Source organism: Xyrauchen texanus, chromosome 21 (assembly GCF_025860055.1).
Source record: "Xyrauchen texanus isolate HMW12.3.18 chromosome 21, RBS_HiC_50CHRs, whole genome shotgun sequence".
NCBI lineage: Eukaryota > Metazoa > Chordata > Actinopteri > Cypriniformes > Catostomidae > Xyrauchen > Xyrauchen texanus.
In genome coordinates this window covers 6,882,121-6,909,691 of record NC_068296.1, presented here as the reverse complement: position 1 = coordinate 6,909,691, position 27,571 = coordinate 6,882,121, and the positions used below count along the sequence as shown (strand labels likewise).

The window sequence follows — 27,571 nt, the reverse complement described above, 5'->3', positions numbered from 1 at the left end:
TCTCTGAAAAACCTAAATATCTTATGCAGAGTTGTTTCTAAAACAAGATTAATCAAATTGATCTTGTTTTAAGTATTTTTAGATTTTTACAGGAAAACAAGACAAAAATTATTATCGTGAAAATGATTTTTGCCCTAATATCAAAGATGTTACAAAAAAAAAAGGATGGATGGATTGTAGAAAGTGCATAAAATTCAAAGTCTCCTCTTGCTAATGAGTAATGTGATTTTACATTTAATTTGAGTCTTTCCTAACATTTAACATTAACCCTTGTGTTGTGTTCATTTGTCCTTTTGTGTTCCTGGTCAAAAATGACCGGCCCACTAAAATTGTTTATTAGTCTCTCAAATTGCATATATTATCACCAGATATTGCATTAGATCTTTTTGTCAACTTCTTTTCTAGTAATTATGATAAGTGTTCATGGATATTATCTTCTATGTGAAAGTTAAACATCCTTGATCCTCCTGCACCTATGATGAAATATATGGGCGATTATCCATCTAAGCGGACACGTTCTGTGAACGAGCTCACAGATCAGATTTTTGAGGGTGCGTTGAAGGCTGAGCCTCTTAAAGACGAGATCTTCTGCCAGATACTCAAACAGCTGACTGAAAACCATGTCAAGTGAGTAAAGACTCCATTACAGGCCTAAAAATACAGTATGTAGTCACTGTCATGTCTTCCAATATTTTTTCATGGTTGTCTCTGTGTATACAGGTACAGTGAAGAGAAAGGCTGGGAGTTGCTCTGGCTTTGTACTGGTCTTTTCCCACCCAGTAACGTCCTCTTACCTCATGTCCAGAGATTCCTACAGTCCAAGAAACATCATCCACTGGCTCCTGACTGCATGCAGAGAGTGCAAAAAGCTTTACGGTATAGACACTCCCTTTAGCACTCATAATTGTGCTTGCACACAAATACAGGGGTGATTTTAGGGTCAGTGGATATTCAGGTTTGGCCTAGACCTCTCTGGATATGTATTGGGCCATCCTTTGATGATATAGTTGAATGTAATATACAGCCGTGGCCAAAAGTATTGACAGTGACAAATTTTGTGTTTTGTAAAGTTTGTTGCTTCAGTATTTGTAGATAATTTTGTATGTGGTTAGAAATCTGTAAAAAAAAAAAAAAAAGATCTAATTTATTTTTGGCTGTTCTAACTTCGAAAAAATCCAATGAGCACCAAAGACAATTAAACTAGAACAACCCCAAAATACTCATTATTCTGAAGTTGCACGCTCATACAGCACCAATTAAAAAAATCCTCTTAATATTGTGTCTGATTTCTCTCTTTCTCTATGTCTATCTGACCCACTATGAGTAATTATATATATAGAATAATTTAGTATTAATTAGAGTTACCTTTATTATGAATCTTAAAAGTATGAATGACTCATCATAGATGCCATATGCTTGTTTGTGTGCCAGGAATGGTTCACGGAAGTATCCGCCTCACCTGGTTGAGGTGGAGGCCATTCAACACAAGACCACACAGATCTTTCACAAAGTGTACTTCCCCGATGACACAGATGAGGTGAGACACACTTTGATATGTTTATGACTAATCAATCATATTGGGCTACAACAAGCATAGAAATGAACTACTGAATTACACTAATGGCTTCCTTCTATTATAATGTCAAAGTCAAAGTAAATTATTACGTTTGAAATGAGAGAAAATGACTGTCGACCTATAAAGAATATTTCACCCAAAAATGAAAATGATTGTGTACTCGCCCTCATGCCATCTCAGATGTGTATGACTTTCTTTCTTCTGTAAAACACAAACCAAGATTTTTAGAAGAATATCTCAGCTCTGTTTATCCATAAATGCAAGTGAATGGTGGTCAGAACTTTTTAGCTCCAAAGAGCAAATAAAAGTAGCATAGAAGTAATCCTTAAGACTCAAGTGGTTTAATCCATTGCTGCGTCCGAAGCCGTGTACTGCCGGCAAAACAGTATTTTCTTTTAGATATACATGCGAGTAGTATGAATAGATTTTGGACATCCTTCATCCGAGGACGTTGGCATCGTCTCGTGACCCGAATATATTACGTAATAACAACAGCTGTGAAAACTATCTGCTTTGGTTTTGTTAAACAAGCACCATTTAGGCACAAAGAACAATTATCTTGGTAATTATAGCACTTATAGTTGCGAAGAGGCATCCAACTCGCAATTCACCGCCTTTCCTTTAAATCAAGTGTTTTGAACGTGACCTCGCCTCAGCTCCCGTGGGATTATGGGAGCGTTAAGCGTTGATCCGCACTTCAGAATCTCACCAGAAATAATAGGTCATCAGGGTATTTCTCGCTTACCTCTTCATGAATACCATGGATTTGGACATACTACTCCAATGGTATAATGTTTTTGGCATACTATAGTAGAGAAGTATGGAGCGCATGTCTCCTGAAGTGATCGAATCTGTTTTGAGTGAGAATGGCAAAATAAACAGTGAAAAAGGTTACATTTTGGTATATTGCTGTCTGTATTCATTATAATTTTTTCAAGCTTGACACATGCACAGAGTGCTAGATGGTGCTAGGAAGTGTCGTTGTCATGATCGTTAAAGAGACAGCTGATGTCAAGATTTATAGTGAAATTTAGTTACATTTTGGTCTGTTCTCTCCCAAAATGCATAAGAATACATGGATTAAACCACTGGACTCTTATGGATTACTTTTATGATGCCTTTATGTGCTCTTTAGAGCTTCAAAGTTTTGGTCACCTTTAATTTGCATTGTATGGACCTACAGAGCTTAAATATTCTTAAATAATTTTCATTTGTGTTCGGCTGAAGTAAAAAGGTCATTAGAACCTGGGATGGCATGAGGGTGAGTAAACAAACTATTCCTTTAAATAAATATTCTGGGTTCATTGCAAGTTAAGGTCTATCTGTGGCATGAGGGAAAAACAGTGTTTACAGTATTACACTTACAATGGAAGTCTATGGGACAAGACATTACATCAAATAAACGTTAAAATACACACCTTCCGAAAGTAGAGTGAAAAGGCTTTTTGTGTCCATCCATGCTCTTTTTAAGTTGTTTTCCTACGTAAACATGTGCAAGATGGACATCTTTGACTGTTGCGCTGCATCTCGCTGTTTTTCCTGCATCGTTCATTAGACGCATATATTGAGTTAAAAAGAACTTCGGCTGTTAAAAATGTCTCGAGGCTCTGCTCTGTTTGTGGCTTTTGAGAGCTTATTACAGACGGAACATTCCTTTAAAAGCATCTGGAAGTTTTTGTTGCCTTTGACCCAGCATGACTTTGTGATCTAATTTGTATATAAACCAAAAGATGGACCAATGTTAACTCCTTTCAGGCGTTTGAGGTGGAGTCCAGCACAAAGGCCAAAGACTTCTGTCTCAACATCTCCAGCAGACTTCTGCTCAAATCACCTGAGGGCTTTAGTCTGTTTGTCAAGATCTCTGATAAGGTAAAGTCAGACAGCATTCACATAATGAGGCATGGCCAGAACATATATACACCATAGATTACTGTTATACATAAAGCCATGTTAAGGTCTATCATGTTTATAATATGCCAGCTAGACCAGCTCCAAAACAGTATGAACCAGCATAAACCAGCCTAGACATGCTTGTCTACATTGGCCTTTCAGCAGGGAAATGACATAACTATTCTATTTAATATTTAGATATTTTTGTTCTACTGGGTTTGTGTTGTAGGTAATCAGTGTACCTGAGGGCGATTTCTTCTTCGATTTTGTCCGCCATCTGACAGACTGGATCAAGAAAGCCCGACCTGCTAAAGATGGTACGCCTGTTGGTGTCTACACATGCAACATATTCAGACTCTTTTTTTTGTTTTGTTTTGTTTGTTTCATATTCACTGCTCAAACCTGCATTGTGAATTAGTCAATGCTATTAATTATTAGAGTTAGAATGATATATTTGTTTTACTGATTCATCTGTGGCCGTCGCTGGATGATTTTACAGTCACGACGGCTTGGTTCTACAGTATAACAGTGGCCTCTAGAGGTGAAATAAAAACTATCATGAGGGATTTACTGTATTTAAATCTTTTATCATTGACAATATTCATCCATATTTTTACTCTCACTTCAATGTATTTTTTTTCCTCCCCTTTTTTCTCCCCAATTTGGAATGTCCAATTCCCAATGCGGTCTAATGGTGCATTCACATACAACGTGAAGAAAACGTTCACCTCACATTGCTCACACGAGTTTGATTGATGGATAATAATTTGTGTTTAAACTCAAGTTCGCATGAGTAACGCAAACCACCTTCTTTTCCGGAAAGGACAGGAGGAGGAGCTTCTACGACTTGGTTCATAGTAAAGTACAACCAATAACTGGAATCAAGTAGACGCAGATATTTTCAGAACTTTACAGGTTGTCCAACTTCCTCGCTCACTTTCTTCCAAGCGATGTCTTTTTTTTTTGGTCCGGTCTCTGTACATGTATGATGTTGTGTCATATAATTCCGGGTGCCCACACACCGCTACAACAATTTTTTCATCCATTTTTCCAGATTTCTTCTGCTACTATTTCAGTATGTCAGTGACATCCGGACAATCTCAATGCTGATAGGCTTTCGCGACACGTAAATTAAGCGAATTAAGTGATTTCACGTGTTCGAGTCGCGCCATTCGCTTCAAATTCGCATCTATTCGCATCTTTGCACTGACTTTGTGTGTAATTGTGCCATTTGCTTCACGTTGTATGTGAACGCACCATTAGTCCTCGTAGTGGCATTGTGACTTGCCTCAATCCGGGTGGCGGAGGACAAATCTCAGTTGCCTCCGTGTCTGAGACCGTCAACCGACGCATCTTATGATGTGGCTTATTGAGTGTGTTACCGCGGAGACATAACACGTGTGGAGGCTTCACGCTATTCTCCGCAGCATTCACGCACAACTCACCACGTGGCCCACCGATAGCGACCACGAGGACGTTACCCCATGTGGCTTTACCCTCCTTAACAACCGGGCCAATTTGGTTGCTTAGGAGACCAGGCTGGAGTCACTCAGCACGCCCTGGATTCAAACTCGCGACTCCAGAAGTCGTAGTCAGCGTCTTTACTCGCTGAGCTATTTTTGAATATTTTGATATTATAAAGAAAAATGTGATTATATGGAAATGTGCATACCTGTACATCTCGTCTCCAACTTCATATCTTGTGAATAATAAACCTTATTCCTCATTAAACCTCATGTGGTGAAATATATACAGTATATATATATATATATATATATATAGACAGTATATTCAATATACATGCCTGTACCCATCATAGTAACGAAAGACTAAACATTTAAAAAAACTATCGGCCGATTAATTGGTTATCTGCTTTTTCCACCACTTATTTTGAGAATTAAATGTTTAATTAATGACTCCTTATCGGATGTTCAGGTATAGTGCCTTCATTGACCTACCAGGTGTTTTTCATGAAGAAGTTGTGGACGACCACAGTTCCAGGAAAAGATTCCTTCGCAGATTCAATCTTCCATTATTATCAGGTATTAACATTTAAATACCATACTAATAAACCATTTGGAATACAACCAATCTTACTGTAAACGTTATCATGTTGGCTTATCTTTATGACCACTTCCTGTGTAGGAGCTTCCTAAGTATCTCCGTGGGTACCATAAGTGCTCCAGAGAAGAGGTTTTCCAACTGGGAGCCCTAATCTACCGAGTGAAATTTGAAGATGACAAATCCCATTTTCCCAGCATTCCCAAGATGCTGAAGGAGCTCATTCCTCAGGACCTGGTACGCCAGCTCTCACCTGACGACTGGAAACGGGTTTGTTTCACATTTACAATGTTCTCAGCTGTTTTGTGTCATTGAAAGTCATTTTTGTTTTCAAAACCTTTTCTGTTCATTTAATTTGCATTGATTGTGATTACATTTGTCTGTTCTCGTTTTGCAGTCGATTGTGGCATACTTCAACAGACAAGCTGGTAAATCTAGGGAGGAAGCCAAATTGATGTTTCTGAAGATCATTTTCAAATGGCCCACGTTTGGTTCTGCCTTCTTCGAAGTGAAGGTAATGGCCTAACTATATTGACTTATGTTAAAGATATGATCACTATTTATTACATTTTCAACATATTTTCAAAACAAGTAGAAAATAATATAATAAAATATATTTTTATGTTTTATTTTCATATATCAAAGAGATAATGCAATACATCAGGACACATCTAGAACAGGATTCATTACTTTCACATCGAAATTTCAGGAGATGCAACTGGCTGTCAAACACATATTGAGCAACACAACATATAAGCAACAAATAAGTATTTTCTCAGGCATTTATTGAGTCTAAATAGATGCACAACTTACACAATTTCAGAAGTACACATTAGTCATATCACACTGTTCATGTGTTACACTTGCTATAGTTTGCTTCCACCTTGCTGCTTCATCAAATAGCAATGTTTAGCAATCACTGAAACATCAGCGCCACCTTGAGTAAAAAAAATTGCATGTATTTAATGTATTTATATACAGTAATATAATAAAAATAAATAAAAAAACTTACATACCAAGGGTCTCTAATGACCCTATACACTTTTGGTACTTAAAGGGATGTTTTAAGGATTTTTTTGATATTTTTACAGGAGAACAATACACAAATTATCATCAAGAATATGATTTTTGCCCTAATATCAAAGGTCTTACTAGAAAAAAAGAAACTATGATCTAATGTGAATTTTCTTGATAAAAAATATGATCGTGTCTGGTAACATGTGCATGTAAAATGGCTAGAAATATAATTTTATCATAGCGTAAAGCTGACACAAGGTTTATTTCTTCTGCTCCAAACTTACTTCAAACGTACTTCTCAGTCTGCTCGTATGAATGTAACACATTACAAGAAAGTGTTTCACCGCTGTTCAAATGCACTTTGGATCACATCATTTATATGTATATTTGAATGTAACTGTATTCTAATTACCAATTATTTAAATTGTAACTGTAGTGGATTACAGTTACTTATATTTTGTATTTTAAATATGTAATCCCGTTACATGTATTCCATTACTCACCAACCCTGCGTACAGGGGGTGGAATAAGGTCACGGGTCACTAAAGAACCCAGGTAAGTATTTAAGGATTAATGTTCATGTCATTCATCTCAATGCAGCAAACCACCGAGCCTCAATTCCCTGAGATTCTGCTCATAGCCATTAACAAATATGGAGTCAGTCTGATCGACCCCAAGAACAAGGTGTGTATTTGTTTCAAATAGTTTCAATGACTCTGCAGATCTCTTTCATATTGATCCCAGTGATCAGTGACATATGTTTTTCCCCCTGTTCTTAATCTACAGGATATTTTAACCACATATCCCTTCACTAAGATTTCTAACTGGAGCAGTGGCAACACATACTTCCACATCACTATTGGGAACCTTGTTCAGGGCAGCAAACTGTTGTGTGAGACGTCACTGGTGAGAGAAACCACATTCAAAACCAATTATTTTCTTTCATTTCACACTATAGACCGTAACAGTGCACACCCAATTTTTCAGATACCAAGAACATTTTATTGTAGCATTTGCTTTCCAACAGGGCTACAAAATGGATGACCTATTGACCTCCTACATCAGCCAGATGTTGACCACCATGAGTAAGCAGCGGAATTCTCGCAGTCGCAGTAAGTGAACGTTTGATTGGCACGAGGCGGTGGAGCTTGTGCGCCTGCTGCGACCCATCGGTCGGCCCTGCAGCTGGGGGCGGGCCTTCGCGTCCCAACTGTGGAGAATGAGCCGCACCCCCTCTGCCAGCACACAGGGCTCCGTATACCCCGATGAAGACTCATCTGCCTCCAGTGAGGATGACTACCTCTGAGAGGTCTGTGCAAGCGTTCTCCATAAACGGCCTTTGCCCCCTGCCGCCTCTGTTTTTGGTAAATGGCATGTGCAAAATCTGGTTTAGGAAACTGTGTATCAGCATTTATGTGTCTTTTTTAGAATAATACACTCTAGAATTTGTATTATATGTGTTCAAGCACAATTAAGGTACCATTTACATCATGTTTTTTGAAATTCAGCCAAGTATGAACTGGAATGGCATGCTTATACTGTATACAGTGGCCCCAAAATGTATTTAGACACTCACATATTAAGTTTGACATAGTAGTAATGTCATTGCATTATATTACAAAATATCAAACCAAGTGGCTTTTATTTCAAAGCAAGACAGTCACACTTTTCAATCAAAACATTTCAGAAAAATAGATTTAAATAAAAGTAATGGCAAAAATGGCTCAGAAAACTGAGATTAGTTTTGAGAAAAGCTCTAGCAGTGTTTGTTTGCAGGTGCCACTTGCTTTGATATTTTTATGCAATGATTAATCATACATTTAAAGTGTACAAATACGTTTGGCCCCACTGAATATGCATCTTGTAACATGTACAGTAAATGTAGCATTTACATGCATTATGGAACGTCATTAACCATTTTTGCGTTCTTCCTCACGGTAACAGTAATGAACAAATAGTATCTGGATTATTAATGTTGTCAACCCTGTAAATATAATGCAAAAATATATGCATGAGCTTTTGGATGTTTTTCACCAAGTTATTTTAATGGCAGCAAAAATAGTTCTTTTTAAAGTGAAAATGTTAGGTTTATGTTCAGTTTGTGAATTGTGTAACTTAAATGTATTTTGATTGTGTTCACTTTTTTAAATGTTACACTACAAGCGTTATTGCCTTACTTTTTTGGAAGAAAAGTAACTGAAGGCTAGAGTGAAGGCTAGAGATAAAATGTATGAGTTTACGCAATCTACTCTCATCTATAGATATGCCTCCATAACCTTATTTCTATCTGAGTCATAGTTTAAATTCATGTAGAAGCATATGAAATGTATTTCAAGAGTGGAACGAGAAAAGGGAATTATAAAATATATGGCCTTATTTTAAAATTGCAGCTACATATGGACAGTCCATTATTGATATCTGTTTATGCTGTCAATGTTATTAATAGTTATTAACCCTATAATATCTGACATATGAAATAATAATCAGAATAGTCAATATTCTATTTATTTTTAAATGGAGCTGTTTTTTAATCTATTAATATAAAGCCTAAAAAATATTATTATTTTAAAAAAAAATTCTGGTAAAGGTCATTAATCGTCCTAATTTTTGTATATGGAAATTTGCAACGGAAGTGAATATTGGGCTATCTTAAGAGAACATCCAGGGCACATGAGAGATGGCAAATGTTTGGGAGTTTGGCCATGACAAATTTCTGTTCTCGGTCTACAGAAATGTGAGACTTTACAAATCATATACAATATGTTTTCTTCAAAAAATAATTATTATCATGTGTTTTTTTTTATGCACCAAACATTGTTGACATTTAAAAAAAAATGTAATGTAAAAAAAGTTACAATTTTTTTTTGCTGGGTCTCAAAAAGGTTATAGTACGACAACATCATAAAAGCTTGTAATACAAAATAAATTAGATTTTATAATAACACAGCAAGCTGCATATATAAAAATACATATAAATATTAGTTCACACTTCAAATATACCTTATTTCTAAAGCTGTGTTTTTTATTGTGGTGGACATATGTGGAATGTAATAATGATTGAGAAGTATACTTCAAAAGCCTGTAGTATCATATTTGATACACTAATTTCAACATGATTTTTCTATAAAATAATGCATGAAATTTTAAGCAAGCACAATTTGGCTGGGCCTTGATATCTCATCGAGTAAAGACGCTGACTACCACACCTGGAGTCGTGAGTTCGAATCCAGGGTGTGCTGAGTGACTCCAGCAAGGTCTCCTAAGCAACCAAATTGGCTTGCTAGGGAGGGTAGTCACATGGGGTAACCTCCTCCTGGTCACTATAATGTGTGGTTCTCACACTCGGTGGAGCACGTGTGAGTTGTGCGTGGAAGAATAGCATGAAGTCTCCACATGCGCTACGTCTCCAGGGTAACGTGCTCAACAAGCCATGTGATAAGATGCACGGATTGACGGTTTCAGACGCGGAGGCAACTTCGAGGACTTAGAATGCATTGGGAATTGGGCGTTCCATATTTGGGAGAAAAAGGGAGGAAAAACAAGCAAGCACAAGTTGCTTCAATTAAGCAAATACTAATTTTGTGGCATACAAAAACTAAGACCACGGAAACTTTCACCAGGAGGCAGCTGACATCTAATACATTGAATACAAGATTTTGATCATGTTGTTAATGTAGAGGCATGCATCTTATATGATATGAACGGTGGTATAGGGTTAATAATGCCACTTATTACCTTTATTTGCATCACAAATGTCCTTTAACACAAAATTAGGGCTGACACTTTGACATCCTAACTAACCTGAACTATAGAAAGCATCTGTTGTTTGTGTTTTGCTAGGGAATTAATTTATGAGCAGATAAATAGCGCTATATACCGTAGCAGATAAAACTACTGCTACTTTGCCACTCCTTTATGTAAAGTGTTAGTTATAAATAAAAATTTATATCAAATGTTCCAGAAAGAAGTACAGTGTTTGTCATTTATTTAGTTTAATGCCCATTTTTTAGGCATTCATCGTGCTTGAAAACTCAAGAAACTTGGTACACACATCAAACCTGCTTAAATCAAAAAGTTATGTAGTTTTTAGGCTTGGGTGTGGTCGAGGAGCTCTACAGCACCTCCAAATGCAGGCAATGGTTGGGATGAAGTTCCCCAGATGTGCACTTGATTTGGTATGGTTACTCCTCTCATCATACAAGACAAACTTCACTTGGTTGTATTTGACTCCGCCCAACAGGAAGTCAGCCATGTTTTCCCGTGGTGTTTTGAGGGGCATACGATGGCTGAAAACCTTTTAAAGTTTACACATACATTTGTCATAGGACATCTTTTGATTTGAACAGTAAGTCGGCCATTTTGGTTTGTTTGAAAAATGCATGCTCTGGAATTTGAAATACTCCTCCTAGGGGATTTATGTGACAGGCAACAATACAACCTATTGATCCTCATTGACCCCACCCATGGGTTTGACTTTTCTTTGCTTAAATTAGTTCACATTTACTATATAGTGTGCTGTTCAAAATTGTTCATAATTAGGGGTGGGGGGGCGCATACACATCAACAGGTTTTAAGAATTAAGAGACTTAATTCTCGAGAATAGCAAAACTTTTATCAATCTTGGTGATATTGTATCTGCTAAAATGTCATGTTTCCTATAATTATTTGTTCTAACTGAAGATGTAGATTGACACAGAGACCAAACTTTATCAGAATATAATTTAAAATCAGATTACAATCATATTTACAAACATATATTACATAAAACAGATTAAATAAAAAGAAATCATACTAGGCATTGCATTTTATACAAGCAGAGATGGTTCTTCACCATTCCATGTATGTAGTCCAGCGTATCACTGTTTTAACATGCAAATGCTTAAGATTAGGAGCTCACGCATAAAAAAGGGCGTCAGCTAATGTTTGAGAAAGCTGCTGCTTTACACTTGCATTTTGAAAAACGTTTTAAATGAATATTATTCACTTGCAAATAAATACCTTTTGAGCTGATCATAGTTCTCAGTCAAAAACCATGTTTGATCAGAAGTTGATTACATTTTTTAGAGATACACTTATAATCCAGATTGTCTGTTTGGCTTGTTTATGTCTTCCTGATTGGGAGTAAATTTTACATACAGTATACAGTAATTTATCACATCATGCAATGAATCTGACATCTTAATTCCAAAAAAGTCTGGAATATTTCTGAATGCTGTACTTTTTCCATCTTTAGTACTGTGGTAAACAGGAAATTTATAACAGGGCCTTTAACAGGCAAACTGAGCCATTCCTTTGTGCCACAATGACGAAAATTCACAAAAGCAACAAACAGAATGAAGGATTGGATTCATCGTCTCATACCATCAGTTTAGAGGATAATTAATAGAAATACATTGTTGATATTTTTTTAACAAAATATCCCTAACAAAAATAGTACTACCATGATTATTTGGACATATACCATAGTAGCACAATGTAATTTTTTGAAATACCAAATAATACCATGGTATATGAATATAGTAATAGTACCACATAGTGTGTGTATACTACTATGTGTGTGTGTGTGTATTGTATATATACTGTAAAACACTATGGTATCAGGACTTCCACTATAGACATTTAGGGGGAAATTTCTCATTTAATGTTCAAATGACATAAAGTCCCAAGTACATGTTCTATGTACTGTACTGTTTATCAGTACAGCTGCAGCATATTTATGTCCAAGTTTGACCCACTGAGGTTTTACTGCTGTCAACTATAGACTAAGAAAAAAAAATAATAATAATTCTCAATTATGCTATATGTATTGCTTTGAATGTAACCACACCAGAAGATCTGGTCCATATCGGTATCAGTTTAAAGCGCATGTGCAAATGGATGATTGATGGTCATGCGATCAGCAGTCTTTATGCCTTCCATTTATCTCTTCGTTGCTCAGTCTGAAATGGGCGGCTCCTCTGTAATGGTGGGTAGGTTTGGTGTGGCGGGCGAGCTCTGAGCTTCTCCTTGAACGCTGATGCCCGAGACAGACCAGACATCGCAGAGCTCTGCCATACGGAGGCATGTGGAAGGAGAAATATACTGGCTCAGTCGCATAACAGTAATGAGAGTGAGGGGGAAGGGTTCAGATGGACACAGGGAAGCCATGCACAGGGGGGGCATGCTGGGAGAGGTCAGTGTCCAGGGACAGTGAGGGCCCGTCAAAGAACAGCGGATTCCAGCGGATGCCTTGAACCTCAGAGGATTCTACAGCACAGAGACACATTCAAAGAGCTGCTTTGGACATGCAAGCAAAGGACAAAGTTCACAGGACAAGATACAAGTTGGTTTGGGGGAAATGCTTGGAAAACTGCCACAGGATCAGATTACAGTGTGAGGTTGTCCATTGTTTTTGAATACTTGTCACAAGACATCAATTTACAAAAATTGATATCACAATGTGAGTGATGATGGTACTTTTTTGTAATTGATTTCATGCATTCATACATCCGCTTAAGATCACCTAAACATATTTTCACATATTTAAAAGTGCATTAAATGTATGAATACCTATTGGGGTCATTGTAACTAAAATACATTTTAAAATGCAAAACATAGATTATATAGGGCGTATATCAATGCACACTAAAATGTACAATGACTAAATTCTCACAGCTCATGTTCAGAATGGAATACTAGCAGAAGCTCACTGCATACTGTGCAGTATACACTATATACTGCTGACCATTTATTTTAAATAAAAGAATAAAAATAGTATATTTGTTTATAAAAATACTTAAAAATATATATTTTTATTAAAATAAAATTACTGCATTTTTAGTTTATATTTTTAAGTAGGAATGCACCAATATGAAAATATTTTGGCCAATACCAATTTGAAAAAAAAAAAAACCATAGGTCGATACTGATATTTTACCCCAACTTATTTTGTCGTTAGATCACTGTTCAGCTGTTTACAAAGATATAAAATGGCCTTTTCTAACAACGAATAATTTATAGAGAACCAATATTTATTTCCAAAGTGCAGATCTTCCTTTTGTTTCTTTTGCATAGCCACGATGAAAGTTAAAAATACAAAAATAATATCACTGTTTTCATGCCTATAACCGATATGCCGATGGTTTTCTTTAATTTAGTTTTCATTCGGCCGATACATCGGTTCTTCCCTATTTATAAGCATACTTTTTATATTTCATTTATTTTAATATGATCAATCTAAGCCCATCGCACACCTGAAAAGTTATTGGTAGGTACGTAAGAAAAATATATTATCAAGACCTAATCCTGCACACTACCATAGCTTGCAAAACACCGTTTGTGACGTTTCGGTCACACGACCTTCATCAGGCATAGAAAAGTTCACAGGACAATGCATGGTTGTGTGACCAAAACATTGCAAATATATTTTTAAATATAATATTTTGATATGTAAAAAATGGTATGTGAAACAATACACGTGTTGCAACAATGCATGTTGAATTGCAAAAGGCATCTAATTGACTAAAACTCTATTGTGCATTTGAAATCCTATTTTAGAGTAGCATGGAAGTATGCTATTCTGAACATTGTCACAGAGCTGGACAGCACATGCAAGAAGACATGCGATTTAAGCCCAAAAAGCATTCGCTTACCGGTCCTGAACTTGCTGTACGGTCCGTTCTCATTCACCTTTCGACTACCAGACGAGAAAGGCAAACCTCTCTCACGCCACCTGCAGAAGGAAACATGACAGGTGATTTTATCCCATGATGCATCTGAGATTGACAGCAGAATGAATTGCAAATGTATGCAGAGATAGGTGTGTAAAACACAGTAAATTATCCTCTTTGTTGATCATTGTACGTATGTTGTAGTATATATTACAAATACAAAATAATGATTTAAAATGAATGCTGTTTAGAATTGTTTTAGATGGAGTTAAACATGCATCTTTGCATGTCAACTTCCCAAAATAATTTAATATCAACTACCAATATTGTCTCAATGCAAATTAATAGATGGGTAGTTGAGACCAAACTTACCAGTGGAATATGAAAACAGCGGAGATGAGGAAAGCAGACACAATATCTGTCAGGATCCACATCAAACTGTACTCTTGTGGAGTCTATGAATTTGTGATTAAGAGTGAGTGATTACACAAACGGTCAATGTCTGTACACATGATCTGCTCATCACAGACTTCAATATCTGTGACTTAATCACAATTACTAAAGGTGCAATGGAATCAGGGTCCAATAATATAATAGAATATTAGAGTTCAAAACAGTGTTACTATGAATGCAAATTTTAATACAGTGAAAATGTCCAACATTCTTTTGAATGTCCATGTACTAAAATAAAATATTTTATGCCATGAGTGTCCCTTCATTTACTGTTACTATTATTTTGAATGGCCATGGGTAATAAAGCAATGTGATAACAACTTGTGTGATACCTGGTCACAAAAAGTAGTCCGTTAATTTACATGATGAACTTTCACCTTTTGCTGACCCTTTATGCTTCACAGAGCTAATGTGTGCTTCTAAATCACTCGCACCTTTATTATCAACATACACATAAGTGGCAGCTTCACATGTCATACATTCTGCTTCCCACGGATCTCGACCTGCACAAAAGCATGGGAATTTTTTGTGCAAATCTTTGTTTGGGCATTGTTTCCACTCATCTGTCATTTGCTGCCACTGTCAACTTCAAGCAACTGTTTGATGCCGAACACAACAATTCAACAACGTTCGCGGAGAGATTGACAGGCGGGAATTCGGCCAATAGTTGCTGCAAGCCTCTTATAATCGACCAATTAGTGTGCGAGAAGGCGGGACTTACAAAGAGCAGTTAAAAAATGCAAATATGCGCACGTATAAAACTGAGTTAGGGGTCGTTCAGACCGAACACCTTTTTGAACTAAAAAGAAGCACAGTAAAAAGAACAGAATAAACACGTCTCGAGATGCGTATTTAAAGGTTCTTTTTAAACTGATATGGTTAAAGTCAGGTTCAAAATATAACAATATAACAGCCTCCAAGGCTCAATCACAGGAGAGAGTGTATAGGTCAACTAGAAAGTTTATGGGACTGCCGTGTTATGCTGTTTCATGCTAAGCTTGTAAACTCCTCATGGTAAAAGGGCTCTGACGCTGTGTGTGCTGTGTGTGTGAGTAATGACTCTGGGTGGACACATTACAAAGGTTCCACCCTTCACACAAGTGTTTATGCTGTATTATCGGCAATGCGTTAATTGTGATAAAGAAAAATCAACATGTGAAACTTTAATCACATGCGTTAACGCGTTAAGACAGCTCTAATTTGAATTTATAATTATTTACATTTTTCATAATTACCTTTATTTGGGGGCTTTTCAATAAATCAATTGTAATTAAATTGTGATTAATTCAATTAATGAATTGGCACATCAAGTAGCTAATTCAATTACAAATTTTAATAGATTGATGGCCCTAATATATATCTTAATGATACCGTTTTTTATACATTAATAATATCAATGATAATAGAACTGATAATACCAAATTCTATTATGGTGACTACTTCCCAACACTCATGGGAATGTGTGTGGATGCAACAAGAGTGCTCATGACTGCGGCTGTATGTGCAAACTGTCAAAACAATCAGAACGGTCTGGGCGTTGAATATCACTTGAATATCCACTGACCAAACAACCGCCCTTGGTAATGGTTCATGCAACTTTTATCTCAGTGGAAATGCATCAACACTAGGATGTCTAGGTTTTATTTCCCCAGAACTCCATGTGGAATATTCCTCACGTTAAACCACCAAAACCCAAATTTGTGGAACAAGATCATAACAAAATATTTTGCGAGAACTTGTGACAGGAGCAGTTTAACTGAGACTCATCAATGTTTGTATTAAATTGGAGTACAACTCACCATGAGGAACAGGGGGCGCTGTAGTTTCTTTAGGACATGTAAAGCGTTCGTAGTGACTGAATGAACACCAGCGCACCAGGCCAGTGAGTACAGCCACGGCTGACTGATCACATACAGGTTAGTGCTGATGTTCACTGAGGCGTACTTTCTGAAATAAGAACCACACACATTCAGGAGTCAGAGGCTCATGTGAGGTTCAGGAAAGTGGGTTGTCACAGCAACTGTAAGAAGTTTCAGACTCGGAAGAAATGAGAGAACTTTCTCTGCAGTGTGACAGAGAGTTCAATAAAAGATGTAAAAGTCAGTGAGAATGAGTGTGCTTCTCAGAACACCTGATATGAAAACACTCCTTTTCCAAGGTAAAAATGTGGCTTCATTTTACAGTGTCAGCTTTAAAAAACAACTACTCAAAAAATGCTACGAGTCGTGTCATGTTGAAAATGAGGAAATATTGTTTTCGCTCAAGAACAAAGACTTAAGGATGAAATTAAATCAAAATGTACCATATTTACATGCTTAATAAATGTCACTGCACTTATTGTATCCAATTAATCAATGCACATTATTCTAAAAGAAAAACTTGGTCCAACTTTATATAAGGTGTCTTTAACATATCTTTAAAATACAGACAATACAATGTATTTATTGTGTAACTTCACGTTGTTCTGCAAAATGTCCAAAAGATTGCCGCTACTGAGGTTGGGGCACGGGTAGGTTTAGGAGTAGTGGTAGGGTTAGGTTAGGTTTAGGGGTAAGGTTTACTACAGTTGTAATTAAATTAAGATTAAAATTCAACTTTATTGTCATTGTGCAGATTACAGGTACAGAGCCAATGAAATGCAGTTGTTTTCGCATATCCCAACTAAGCTGGGGTCAGAGCGCAGGGTCAGCCATGAAACAGCACCCCTGGAGCAGATAGGGTCAAGGGCCTTGCTCAAGGGCCCAACAGTGGTCTCTTGGTGTGCTGGGGCTTGAACCCCCGACCTTTACAGTAACCCAGAGCCTTAACTGCTGAGCCACCACTGGCCCTCGCAGGTACATTAAATGCAGGTACATTTGATATAATGTACTTATTATGTATAGATGTGTTAAGTATGTAGTAGTTAAAAACACCTAATATAAAGTGGGTCACAGTGTCGTATAAGAGGCTGATGTATGATGTACCTAATCTGCTCCTGTGACATGTAGCTGTAATGGAGGTTGAGTCGGACTATATGTTCCTCCTGTAGCTCCTCTATGGAGGCGTGATCTGCAGACGTCTGTTGTAACTCTGGGTCGAGCTCCTGTACCACACTCCTCTGATCTGCCGGCAGCCAAAAGACCTGAGAAAGCATGTCAAAAACACCATTTAACACATCATTATTATGTTTTATTAAACTGTATTTTCATTATAGAGTATAAAGTGAACAGGAAATGATCGGGAATGGACTAATTTAATGGTGATTTTTGTTATTTTTGGAACTCGACAGCACCTGTCCCCATTCATTTTCATTCTGAGACTAAAAACGATTACAGAATTATCATTTTGGGTGAACTATTCCTTTTATTTTATTTACTTTAAATGCAATACTGCAGTTATGATAGAGTAGAAAATACTACCTGGCTAGAGTTAATATAGGACTCATTGTGTAAGACTTCCAGGGTGCGAGTGATCCACGTGTCCCTGTACGGATGACCTCGGGGTGGACGTCTTAGGTCAAAGATCACCAGTCTTCCATGCTGAGCAGCCAGGTTGAGAAACTCCTTCAGGGTGGGGACTGTCTGGTTCTGGACTTGAACCCTCTCATCTACATCAAGAAAGGAGGCCGTACCGAAAGGATCCCTCTGAAAAAGTATTTGATTGTGTGAGCAATAATGGATTTTATTTGCCTTTGATTTTATTGACTGTAACAGTACAGGTAAGAGCTGTACAAAGAACTGACTTTGTCAAGTGGCTGTCAAATTAACCTTTTCATGAGTAGGGTCTAAATTCCTCTGCAGTGCCCGCTGGAATTATTTTTGCACATGACACTGTATAGCCGGTAGAGGGGGGCAGAGTGTAGTTATTTCTTGTCATAAAAAATACTGTATATAATATTGTAAACATGTGAACAAATTGGCTATGCCTGCTGTACTGCTTATGTTTCATTTTTATAGCTGTAAAAAAAACAAATGAACAAATAATATTCGCAGTTCGGTTTGCCTATGCACTGTTTCACATCTCAGACATTGTGTGTGTGTGTGTGTGTGTGTGTGTGTGTGATAAGCGCTTATGTAAACAGACTTGGCTGCATGCTTTGGATATCGCACTCAATCAGCATGTTTTCACTGTGAGTATACAAGTTTTAAACTTTTATCGTGGTGCTTTTGAGACAATTTTTAACAAACAAGTGTTGTTACATAAAATAAACATCCATGCTTGAAAAGACTCTTTGAGTAGTTGTTTGTTTGACAAATGGCAACCGCTACTGTAATGTAAACAAATGGCAGCACGCAACGGAGGAAGATCACGTTTGATGCACTGACTGTGCGTATAAGAGATGTAAACTTTTTATTGTACTACTTTGGCGACGAGTTGGATTTATGTATATAAAATAAACATATTCTGTGGTATAAAGGACTGTATGAGTAACTGTTTGAGTGAATATGAACTACAAACACTTGACCGGCTGATTTGAATCTGGCAGCTTGTAACATAACTGGCTGTTGCAGAAACACATATGTGTGACGCTACTGCGGGGCCCAGCAATTAACCGTCACATATGTGTGACAGTACATATGAAAGGGTTAAAGGAATATTCCGGGTTCAATACAAGTTACGCTCACAAACAGTTATTTATTTGGACTTTTCCCTCTTTTTCTTTCTTTAAAAAAATGTTTTTGATCCCTTTTTCTCCCAGTTTGGAATGCCCAATTCCCACTACTTAGTAGGCGCGGTTACTCAACTAAGTCCGGGTGGCAGAGGACAAGTCTCAGTTGCCTCCACTTCTGAGACAGTCAATCCGCACATCTTATCATGTGGCTCGCTGTGCACGACACCGTGGAGACTCCGCACGTGGAGGCTCATGCTACTCTGCACAATCCACGCACAGCTTTCCACGCGCCCCATTGAGGGCAAGAACCACTAAACGTGACCACGAGGAGTTTACCCCATGTGACTCTACCCTCCTTAGCAACCGGGCCAATTTGGTTGCTTAGGAGACCTGGCTGGAGTCACTCAGCATGCCCTAGATTCGAACTCATGACTTCAAGTGTGGTAGTCAGTGTCAATACTCGCTTTCCCCTCTTTTGCTTTAAAAAGAAAAATCTGGGTTACAGTGAGGCACTTCAAATGGAAGCGAATGGGGCCAATTCATAAACAATAAAATACTCATGGATTCAAAAGTATTTTGCCATGATGATGTAATGTCAAAAAACCATAAAACCCTAAAATGGCTGTAAAAATTAGGATTTAAACAAATGTACAGCTCAAATAATAAATCATTTTTAACAGATAAATTAATAGAAGAGCTTTTATAAAATTATAAGCTTCACATTTCTGCCTTTAAACCCTTCAAAAATGGTCCCCATTCACTTCAATTGTAAATGCCTCACTGTAACCTTGATTTTTGCTTTTTTTTTTAAAGAAAAGGGATGAGTCAAAATGTATTTTTGTGGTAATTAACCTTATGCCACAAATGTTGTCGACTGAGCTTAATTTTTATTGGACACAGAATATTGTAGGATATGTAGTCTGACTACAGTCTCATGCAAAGCGCAATTCTGTGGAATTCTTGGAAACATCCAAGAACCTCAAAGATGGTGCATGTATTCCACATTTTGCCTACAATCACAATACACATAACACTAATAAACTCGACTGAGGTTCAGCCATGGTTGCAGTCGCGTGTCTTTTAGGGTTGGCTGGAACAGTGATGCATGGTACCTCCTGGCAAAGCCTAATTCCAGCCCGAATCCTTTAATCCCGATTGATTCCACCCGGGATTTAAGAAGGATTTCTTATGTTCATTAAGGGGCCATAAACCAGAGCGTATATGGATGTATACTGCATAATCATTATTTGTACAGTAAATGGGTTTTTATAAACCATAACAGGGTTTAATATGTCTTTTTTAGCCTAAATAAAATCCTCAAAGAACCTGCTTCTGGGTGAATTCTCGGAAAACACAGAATCGTTTTGGTGATATAATGGATTATTTTAAGTACAATTACCCTGAGAAAACAACATGTAACCGACCAACTAAATACTGGAAAATAACAACGTAATTGCACAGATATTCAGCAAACATAAAATCTCTCTTTTAAATAAAATGAATATAAATAAGTAATTATCAGAGTTACTTTAATTATCAGCAATGTTGGTTAGAAAATACAACATATGGCGAAACGAAAAAACAACATTTAGTCGTTATTTTTGACACAAACTTGTTCAGAATAGCATACTAATCTTACTGTTTCTGTGGCTTAAAGTATGTGTACTGTGCAAAATATGCAAATTTTCCATATGCATTGCATACCCGGATGGCCTACTAGTACATTAACCAAAATTAGAGCATACTGCATGGAATACTGTATCCCACAATGCAATGCACTTTTCCAGTGTGATGAATGAACCCAAAATCAGAATTACTGATTGGCCCATTCACTTCCGTTGTATGTGCCACACAGTTACCTTGATTCTTCCTTCCTTTTCTGCCCAATTTGGAATGCCCAATTCCCAATGCGCTCTAATTCCTCATGGTGGCGTAGTGACTCGACTCAATCCGGGTGGCGGAGGACGAATCTCAGTTGCCTCCACGTCTGAGACCATCAAACCGCGTATCTTACCATGTGGCTTGTTGAATGTGTTACTGCGGAAACATTGCACTTGTGGAGGCTTCACGCTATTCTGCGCGGCATCCACGCACAACTCACCACCGAGAGCGAGAACCACATAATAGTGACCACGAGGAGGTTACTCCGTGTGACTCTACCCTCCCTAGCAACCGGGCCAATTTGATTGCTTAGGAGACCTGGCTGGAGTCACTCAGCATGCCCTGGATATAAACTTGTGACTTTACTCGCTGAGCTACCCAGGACCAAGTCGAAAATATTTTTTGTGGAAATCAACATTATGCCACAAATGCTGTTTATAGAGCCTAACTTGTATTGAACCTGGAATATTCCTTTAAGTAGCCAGTATATTATGCAGTATTCAGTAAGCAGAATGATAGTATTCACTGTTGGTTCATGAACCTATTATTACCCTGAGGAACCAGGATCCAGCATTGAGCATCTCCAGCTCTGCCCAGGTAAACATAGCTGCTGGGTCATCTGTTCGGTTTGGAAACACTTCATGCACATTGGTTGTCCTTCTTAGTGTGCTGTCATGCATCAGGAACGGGACACCATCATAACTGTAAAGAGGAAATATTCTTTTACTAAATTACATTCTTTATAATTTAAAAAAAATATCTCAAATAACTTGTAGACCTGAAATAGTAACTATTACAGACATGGACCAAACCAACTGCTTGTGAAACCCGTATTCACCTGTTGAGATCTAGTGACATGAATCTGTTACTTCCTAAATGTTAAGTTGGCCAAACATGTAAATAAAACGTAAGGAGGCGTCCCCTTATCTGCCAGCTTAACACAATTTCTATCCAAATCTGAGACAGATCTGTACATTCGTCAGTGGGTTCAGAGGTATTTAGATCACAAAAAAATCCATGATAGAATCAATTCATAAAACATGATCAGATCACATCTCATCCTGTGTGAACAGCCCCCCAAGTCTACCTCAGGTAAAATGTGTAATATCTGTTCAATTAATTACTCAGTCTGCCAAAGTAATACCTTGTTTCTTATTTGAATACAATTTATTGTGATTCACTTGATTAATTAATCAGCATATCATCATGCAATTAACTTGTTAACCTAATTTAACTGATTGACGGCCTGTGTGCACTGTATGTGTGTGTGTGTGTGTGTGTGTGTGTATGTGTGTGTGTGTGCACTGTATGCGTGTGTATGTGTGCACTGTATGTGTGTGTGTGTGTATGTGTGTGTGTGTGTGTGTGTGTATGTGTGTGTGTGTGTGTGTGCACTGTATGTGTGTGTGTGTATGTGTGCACTGTATGTGTGTGTGTGTGTGTGTGTGCAGGTTTATGTGGTTTACGAGGACTTTTTTAAAGTTACAAACTGGTAATTACAAGGGTATTATGCTATAAATGTGGTTTATGAGGACATTTGTAGTTTTTTTTTAATGTAAAATTGCAGAAAGTTTTTTAAGAGGGTTAGGTTTAGTGGTAGGGGTAGGATTAGGAGATCGAATCTATAGTTTGTACAGTATAAAAATCACTATGTCTATGGATAGTCCTCATTAAGATTGCTGCACCAATGTGTGTGTGTGTGTGTGTGTGTGTGTGTGTGTGTGTGTGTGTGTGTGTGTGTGTGTGTGTGTCAGAAATGGCTGATATAACATGACTGTCAGTGTCGGGTCATTGAATCTGTGTAATATAAGCTGCAAATATACATCTTCTCTCATCCATACTCTCTAGGGAGCTTCCCGGGGCTCGTGCAGTAAAGAGAAGAATGCTAACAGGATTAGCGTAACACTAATCACCTTAACCGAGTGCAGTGACTCATCCAGGAGCGTTTGGTCTCTTTTCTCTATTTTTAGAGACATGTTGGCTCAAGCAGACCTTTGTCAAGATGACAGACCTTGTGAATGAGCGGTCCATGGACTGTTTGTTGATGTCTTTGAAGAGGTAGGTTACAGAATTATGCTCATGTCTGCTACACATGCTGGGCAACTGGGATTCTGCTATGAATTCTGGATAGCTAGGGAGGGAAAACTTGCGAGCTGTCTACCGCTTACACAGGCAGCCGCCTTCTGAATTAACATGATTGAAAAAGTGACTGATTAGAAACATTCTATGTCAGTACCACACAAGTTACTCTAAAACAAAAGTAATAAATGACTAACTACTAATTACATATTCTACAATGTAATTAGATTACTGTACTAATTACTCTTTCTGAAAAGTAATTGCAGTACTTTTACTAATCCCTTTCTTAAACCCTGATCAACCACGGCCAGATTAAAAATACAAGGATAGACATGAACCTGTTCTTTTAATTCTTTCAAATAAATCATAAAAAAACGTAATAAAATATACATGAACTGGCCAAAGAACTGCATTGAAATCATAAATTTTTGTCACATCATTTCATTGTGTTTTCCCCCAAGGACTCTCCAATTTGGAGAAATTGTCCAAATCTCCACGGCATCCAAACACAACTCATCCCTCCCCACCGAGAGAGAGAACCACATTATAGCGAGCATGAGGAGGTTACCCCAACGTGACCCTACCCACCCAAGCAACTGGGCCAACTGGTTGCTTAGGAAGCCTGACTAGAGTCACTGGAGAGACTCTGAGTGTGGTAGTCAGCGTCTTTACTTGCTGAGCTACCCAGGCCCCCCCACCCCGAAAGGATTCTTAATTTGAAATTTACAGTTCTAATTTGAAGTTCTGTGTTTGGATCCTGACTCTCTTGCCTCTTCCCTACACAACCCTGACAATTGTAACATTAGATGTTAAATTCACTATTGCTTTATATAGAATTGTTCTAGAATCTATACAGTATTTAACGTAATTACATCAGAAGGAACTGTAATAAATTACTGAAAAATAAGAGTAATCCATTACTTTACTTTTTTCAATGAAAAAGTAATTTCATTACAGTAGTTAATTACTTTGTAATGCATTATACCCAACAGTAGTGTGTTGTGGAGTGGTGGTGGCGTAGGGGGCTAAAGCACATAACTGTTAATCAGAAGGTCGCTGGTTTGATCCCCACAGCCACCACCATTGTGTCCTTGAGCAAGGCACTTAACTCCAGGTTGCTCCGGGGGGATTGTCCCTGTAATAAGTGCACTGTAAGTCACTTTGGATAAAAGTGTCTACCAAATGCATAAATGTAACACTGTACCACACACATCATGCCTATAAATGCAGTCTAGGTAGGCACTAGGCAGCACACTTTTTTTGGAACAGAGCAATAGAGTAGGTCGGATATTTGCTACAGCATGACAGAAAGTTTTAGAAAGCATGCCCACTTTTTAAACAGATCTGACCACAAAGTTCTTGAATTTTGGAAGCAAACCTCACAGAAATGTGTGCATATAGTCTTAATATATACAGTATGTTAAAAAAACAATGCAAACCAGCATGTTTCAGTGCTTTTAAAGGGTTTAACACAAAATAAAATTAGTGGGATTGGGTGAAGATGCTCACCTGATTGTGATATCAGTCTCTAACCCCTCTCCACCCAATTCAATAGCCTTCTCAAAGGATAGTTGGGTATTCTCGGGTGCAAGCTGTTTGAAAATAAACAACACAGTTCATATTAATAGTCAAACCCTAAAATACAAACATTTTGATTCTTAAAGGGATAGTTCACCCAAAAATGTCCCAATCTTTCTTTCAAAGATTTATAGAAGAATATCTCAGCTTTGTTGGTCCATACAATGCAAGTCAACAGGGTCCAAAACTTTGAAACTCAAAAAGCACATCCATACCACTCCAGTGGTTAAATCCATGTCTTCGTAAGCGATATGATATGTGTGAGTGAGAAACAGATCAATATTAAAGTCCTTTTTTATACTATAAATCTCAACTTACAAACAGCCCTCCTATGTGCTCTTCTTGAGAGTTCTTCTTCTTTTGTTTTTGGCTATTCTCATTCTTCATGCACATCGCCACCTACTGGAGTCACTGGAGTCTTATGGATTACTTTTATGCTGCTTTTATGTGCTTTTTTGAGCTTCAAAGATTTGGCACTTGTAGACTTGCATTTTATGGAGCTACAGAGTTGAAATTTGCTACTAAAAATGTTGTTTGTGTTCAGCAGAAGAAAGAAAGTCATAAACATCCGGGATAACATGAGGTTGAGTAAATATTGAGAGATTTTCATTTTTGGGTGAACTATTCTTTTAAACCTTGTAATCTGACCAGTAATTTGCACATTTAAAATGTATTTACATGTATTGCAATCCCTTACAGCATTTCAACATTTGCAGGATATTATAGAAATCTATAATTCAGTTAAAATAAATGATCATTCTTGAGATCAGCTATTTAAATACTACCAATAATAAAGGTTAATTGGTCATATCTGAAATTAGTTTTTAAATAGTGGCAATATTAATTTCAGATATCTGGAAATGGATTAACCAATATCACTAAATTAAAGAGAAATCTTAAAAGGTTTTCTTACTATATTCACATCATAGATATCTGAAATTAATAGTAAAATTTAGATTTTTAAAAATTGTAATACAATTGTTGATATCTGGAACGGTCACTAGAAACATTTTACTATTTAATTCTATTATCTTTCTATTCATATCTATATTTTAACCATTAGCAATAATAATTTTTACTAGTATGAATTACATAACTGTAGATTAAAAGTAAATTCGGCTTGCCCTATTACATGTTTAATTGTCTCCATTGAAGTTCAAATCTAGTTTGGGTTTGACCGTGAAAGAAATGTTGATTTCATGATAGATTGAAAAACCCACGTAAAATCCCTAGTGTATTTATTCAATATTACACGGAAACAGGATCTTAAAATGACGCACCATGGGCGCTCCTCTGTGTCCAATGAGAATGGGCGCTGGCCCCAATGTGCCCACCTCTTTGATGCAGGGAGAATACATGCCCAAAGGCACCAGATACAGTGTGAAGAGAACAGCCAAATACAAGCTCAGGAGAGCCACCTGCCTCACTGAAACACAAGACATTTTCTTGAATGAACATATACAGTACATAACTACTGTTGATCTGATCCATTACATTTACATTACGTTACATTTTCAGAAGAACTGAGAAATAATTATAGTGATGCTTGCCTTGGCAAATACCACCAATTAGCCAACTTGGTAATGAATAGGTAAGACAAATCCAACTGTTATAAAAACACAGTGCCTTTCAGAGCTTTAAGACATTGAAATGTTAGATGGAATCTTAAATCCAAACAAATAAACACTTTTCGTCAGCAATTAAAGAAAACAATACAGCACATCTGCCAATACTCAGACAAACATTTTGCAACTCTAATAAAAAGCATAATTAGATAGCAACCAGGCCCAATTTACAGAAAAATCTGCATGACGTAAGTCACCTCTACACTGGCATGGCTCATCTCAAAGAGAGAGAGAGAGAGAGAGAGAGAGAGAGAGAGAGGAGAGAGAGAGCGAGAAACAATGTCTTTGTAGATGGTAGGACAAAGGGTCGGTCTGTGGAAGAGTCGAACGTCACTCTCAGCTGGTGTGAACGGAGTCTTTGTTCCACATTTCTCTCTCTGCCTTGTTCGTCGTGGCCTCGTTAAGAGTGATCATACAGACTCAGACATAACTCAGCGAGATCATCATCAGCAAAAGGCAGGGAGGAGAAACAAATAGAGTAGGACGGGACGAGCGAAGCTTTGTAAGGACAAACTGTGTGTCATAGATAGTCTTAGCCCTATAGCTGTTGTTTAAAAGTGCAGTGGCAATTTCTCCAGCCGCAAACCACCTTTTCTTTAGTGGAAAGGCATGGGGAAGGATTGTGCATCGGCTACGATTACATACCTCTCTTGTTCATGCGAAAGAAGTGTAAGGCTATTGTCCAAGACAGTAGTGTCATTAGTGAAACTCCGCCCACATGAAGAAAGGGCGCTGTGACCTGCAAAACAAACATTAAAACACATACATGGAGTTCAGGAATGTCTTGTATGTATGTAAATTGGAATGCTTCGAACTCTTCCCACAAATAAAATGGGTGAAGTTTCCCACCTGAAAAGAAAGGAGCAGCGTGGTCCATTCTTTGCTCCGTAAGTCTGAGAGCACAGCTGTGGCACTGATGGAGAAGGCCAGAGTCACCAGGATACCAATCTATTTAATAATCACAAAAACTAACGGTCATTGCACACATTTTTTTGAATGTGGGCTCAAGTCCAATATTTGTGCACCAGAGAAAATGTACTCCCATTCCAGCTTTATATGCAGAGACAACTGTAAGCCATCTGTAGGTTAATTTCACCGAAAAGTGTAAATACTGTGACAATAAAAACATTGCTATGTTTGTTTGAGCAGCTAGACCAGCCCAACATAGCTG

General features: G+C 37.5%; 2 protein-coding genes across 4 annotated transcripts in view; one reads left to right on the top strand and one right to left on the bottom strand.

The window, feature by feature from the left end:
- LOC127661459 (unconventional myosin-VIIa-like) overlaps nt 1-10,499 on the top strand; it is a 45,778-nt gene extending 35,279 nt beyond the window's left edge. The window contains 11 exon segments of the mRNA XM_052152194.1: nt 474-627; nt 721-876; nt 1,432-1,537; nt 3,332-3,445; nt 3,696-3,783; nt 5,402-5,508; nt 5,612-5,797; nt 5,925-6,041; nt 7,145-7,228; nt 7,331-7,450; nt 7,572-10,499. Coding sequence (XP_052008154.1) covers nt 474-627; nt 721-876; nt 1,432-1,537; nt 3,332-3,445; nt 3,696-3,783; nt 5,402-5,508; nt 5,612-5,797; nt 5,925-6,041; nt 7,145-7,228; nt 7,331-7,450; nt 7,572-7,664 — 1,325 coding nt within the window. The 3' untranslated portion in view covers nt 7,665-10,499.
- A 762-nt stretch (nt 10,500-11,261) lies between these two features.
- LOC127661836 (glycerophosphodiester phosphodiesterase domain-containing protein 5-like) overlaps nt 11,262-27,571 on the bottom strand; it is a 35,378-nt gene continuing 19,068 nt past the window's right edge. For 2 of the 3 annotated variants that reach the window (XM_052152760.1, XM_052152759.1), the window contains exons 6-16: nt 27,250-27,348; nt 27,046-27,139; nt 26,056-26,201; nt 24,707-24,789; nt 21,670-21,820; nt 18,045-18,269; nt 17,610-17,767; nt 16,446-16,593; nt 14,566-14,648; nt 14,176-14,255; nt 12,463-12,790 (exon numbers count right to left, since the gene is read on the bottom strand). In XM_052152760.1, the coding sequence (XP_052008720.1) occupies nt 12,669-12,790; nt 14,176-14,255; nt 14,566-14,648; nt 16,446-16,593; nt 17,610-17,767; nt 18,045-18,269; nt 21,670-21,820; nt 24,707-24,789; nt 26,056-26,201; nt 27,046-27,139; nt 27,250-27,348 (1,389 nt within the window). In that variant the 3' untranslated portion in view covers nt 12,463-12,668. Of the gene's footprint in view, nt 12,791-14,175; nt 14,256-14,565; nt 14,649-16,445; nt 16,594-17,609; nt 17,768-18,044; nt 18,270-21,669; nt 21,821-24,706; nt 24,790-26,055; nt 26,202-27,045; nt 27,140-27,249; nt 27,349-27,571 lie in introns of all 3 variants that reach the window. The other variant, XM_052152761.1, reaches the window with a different exon arrangement.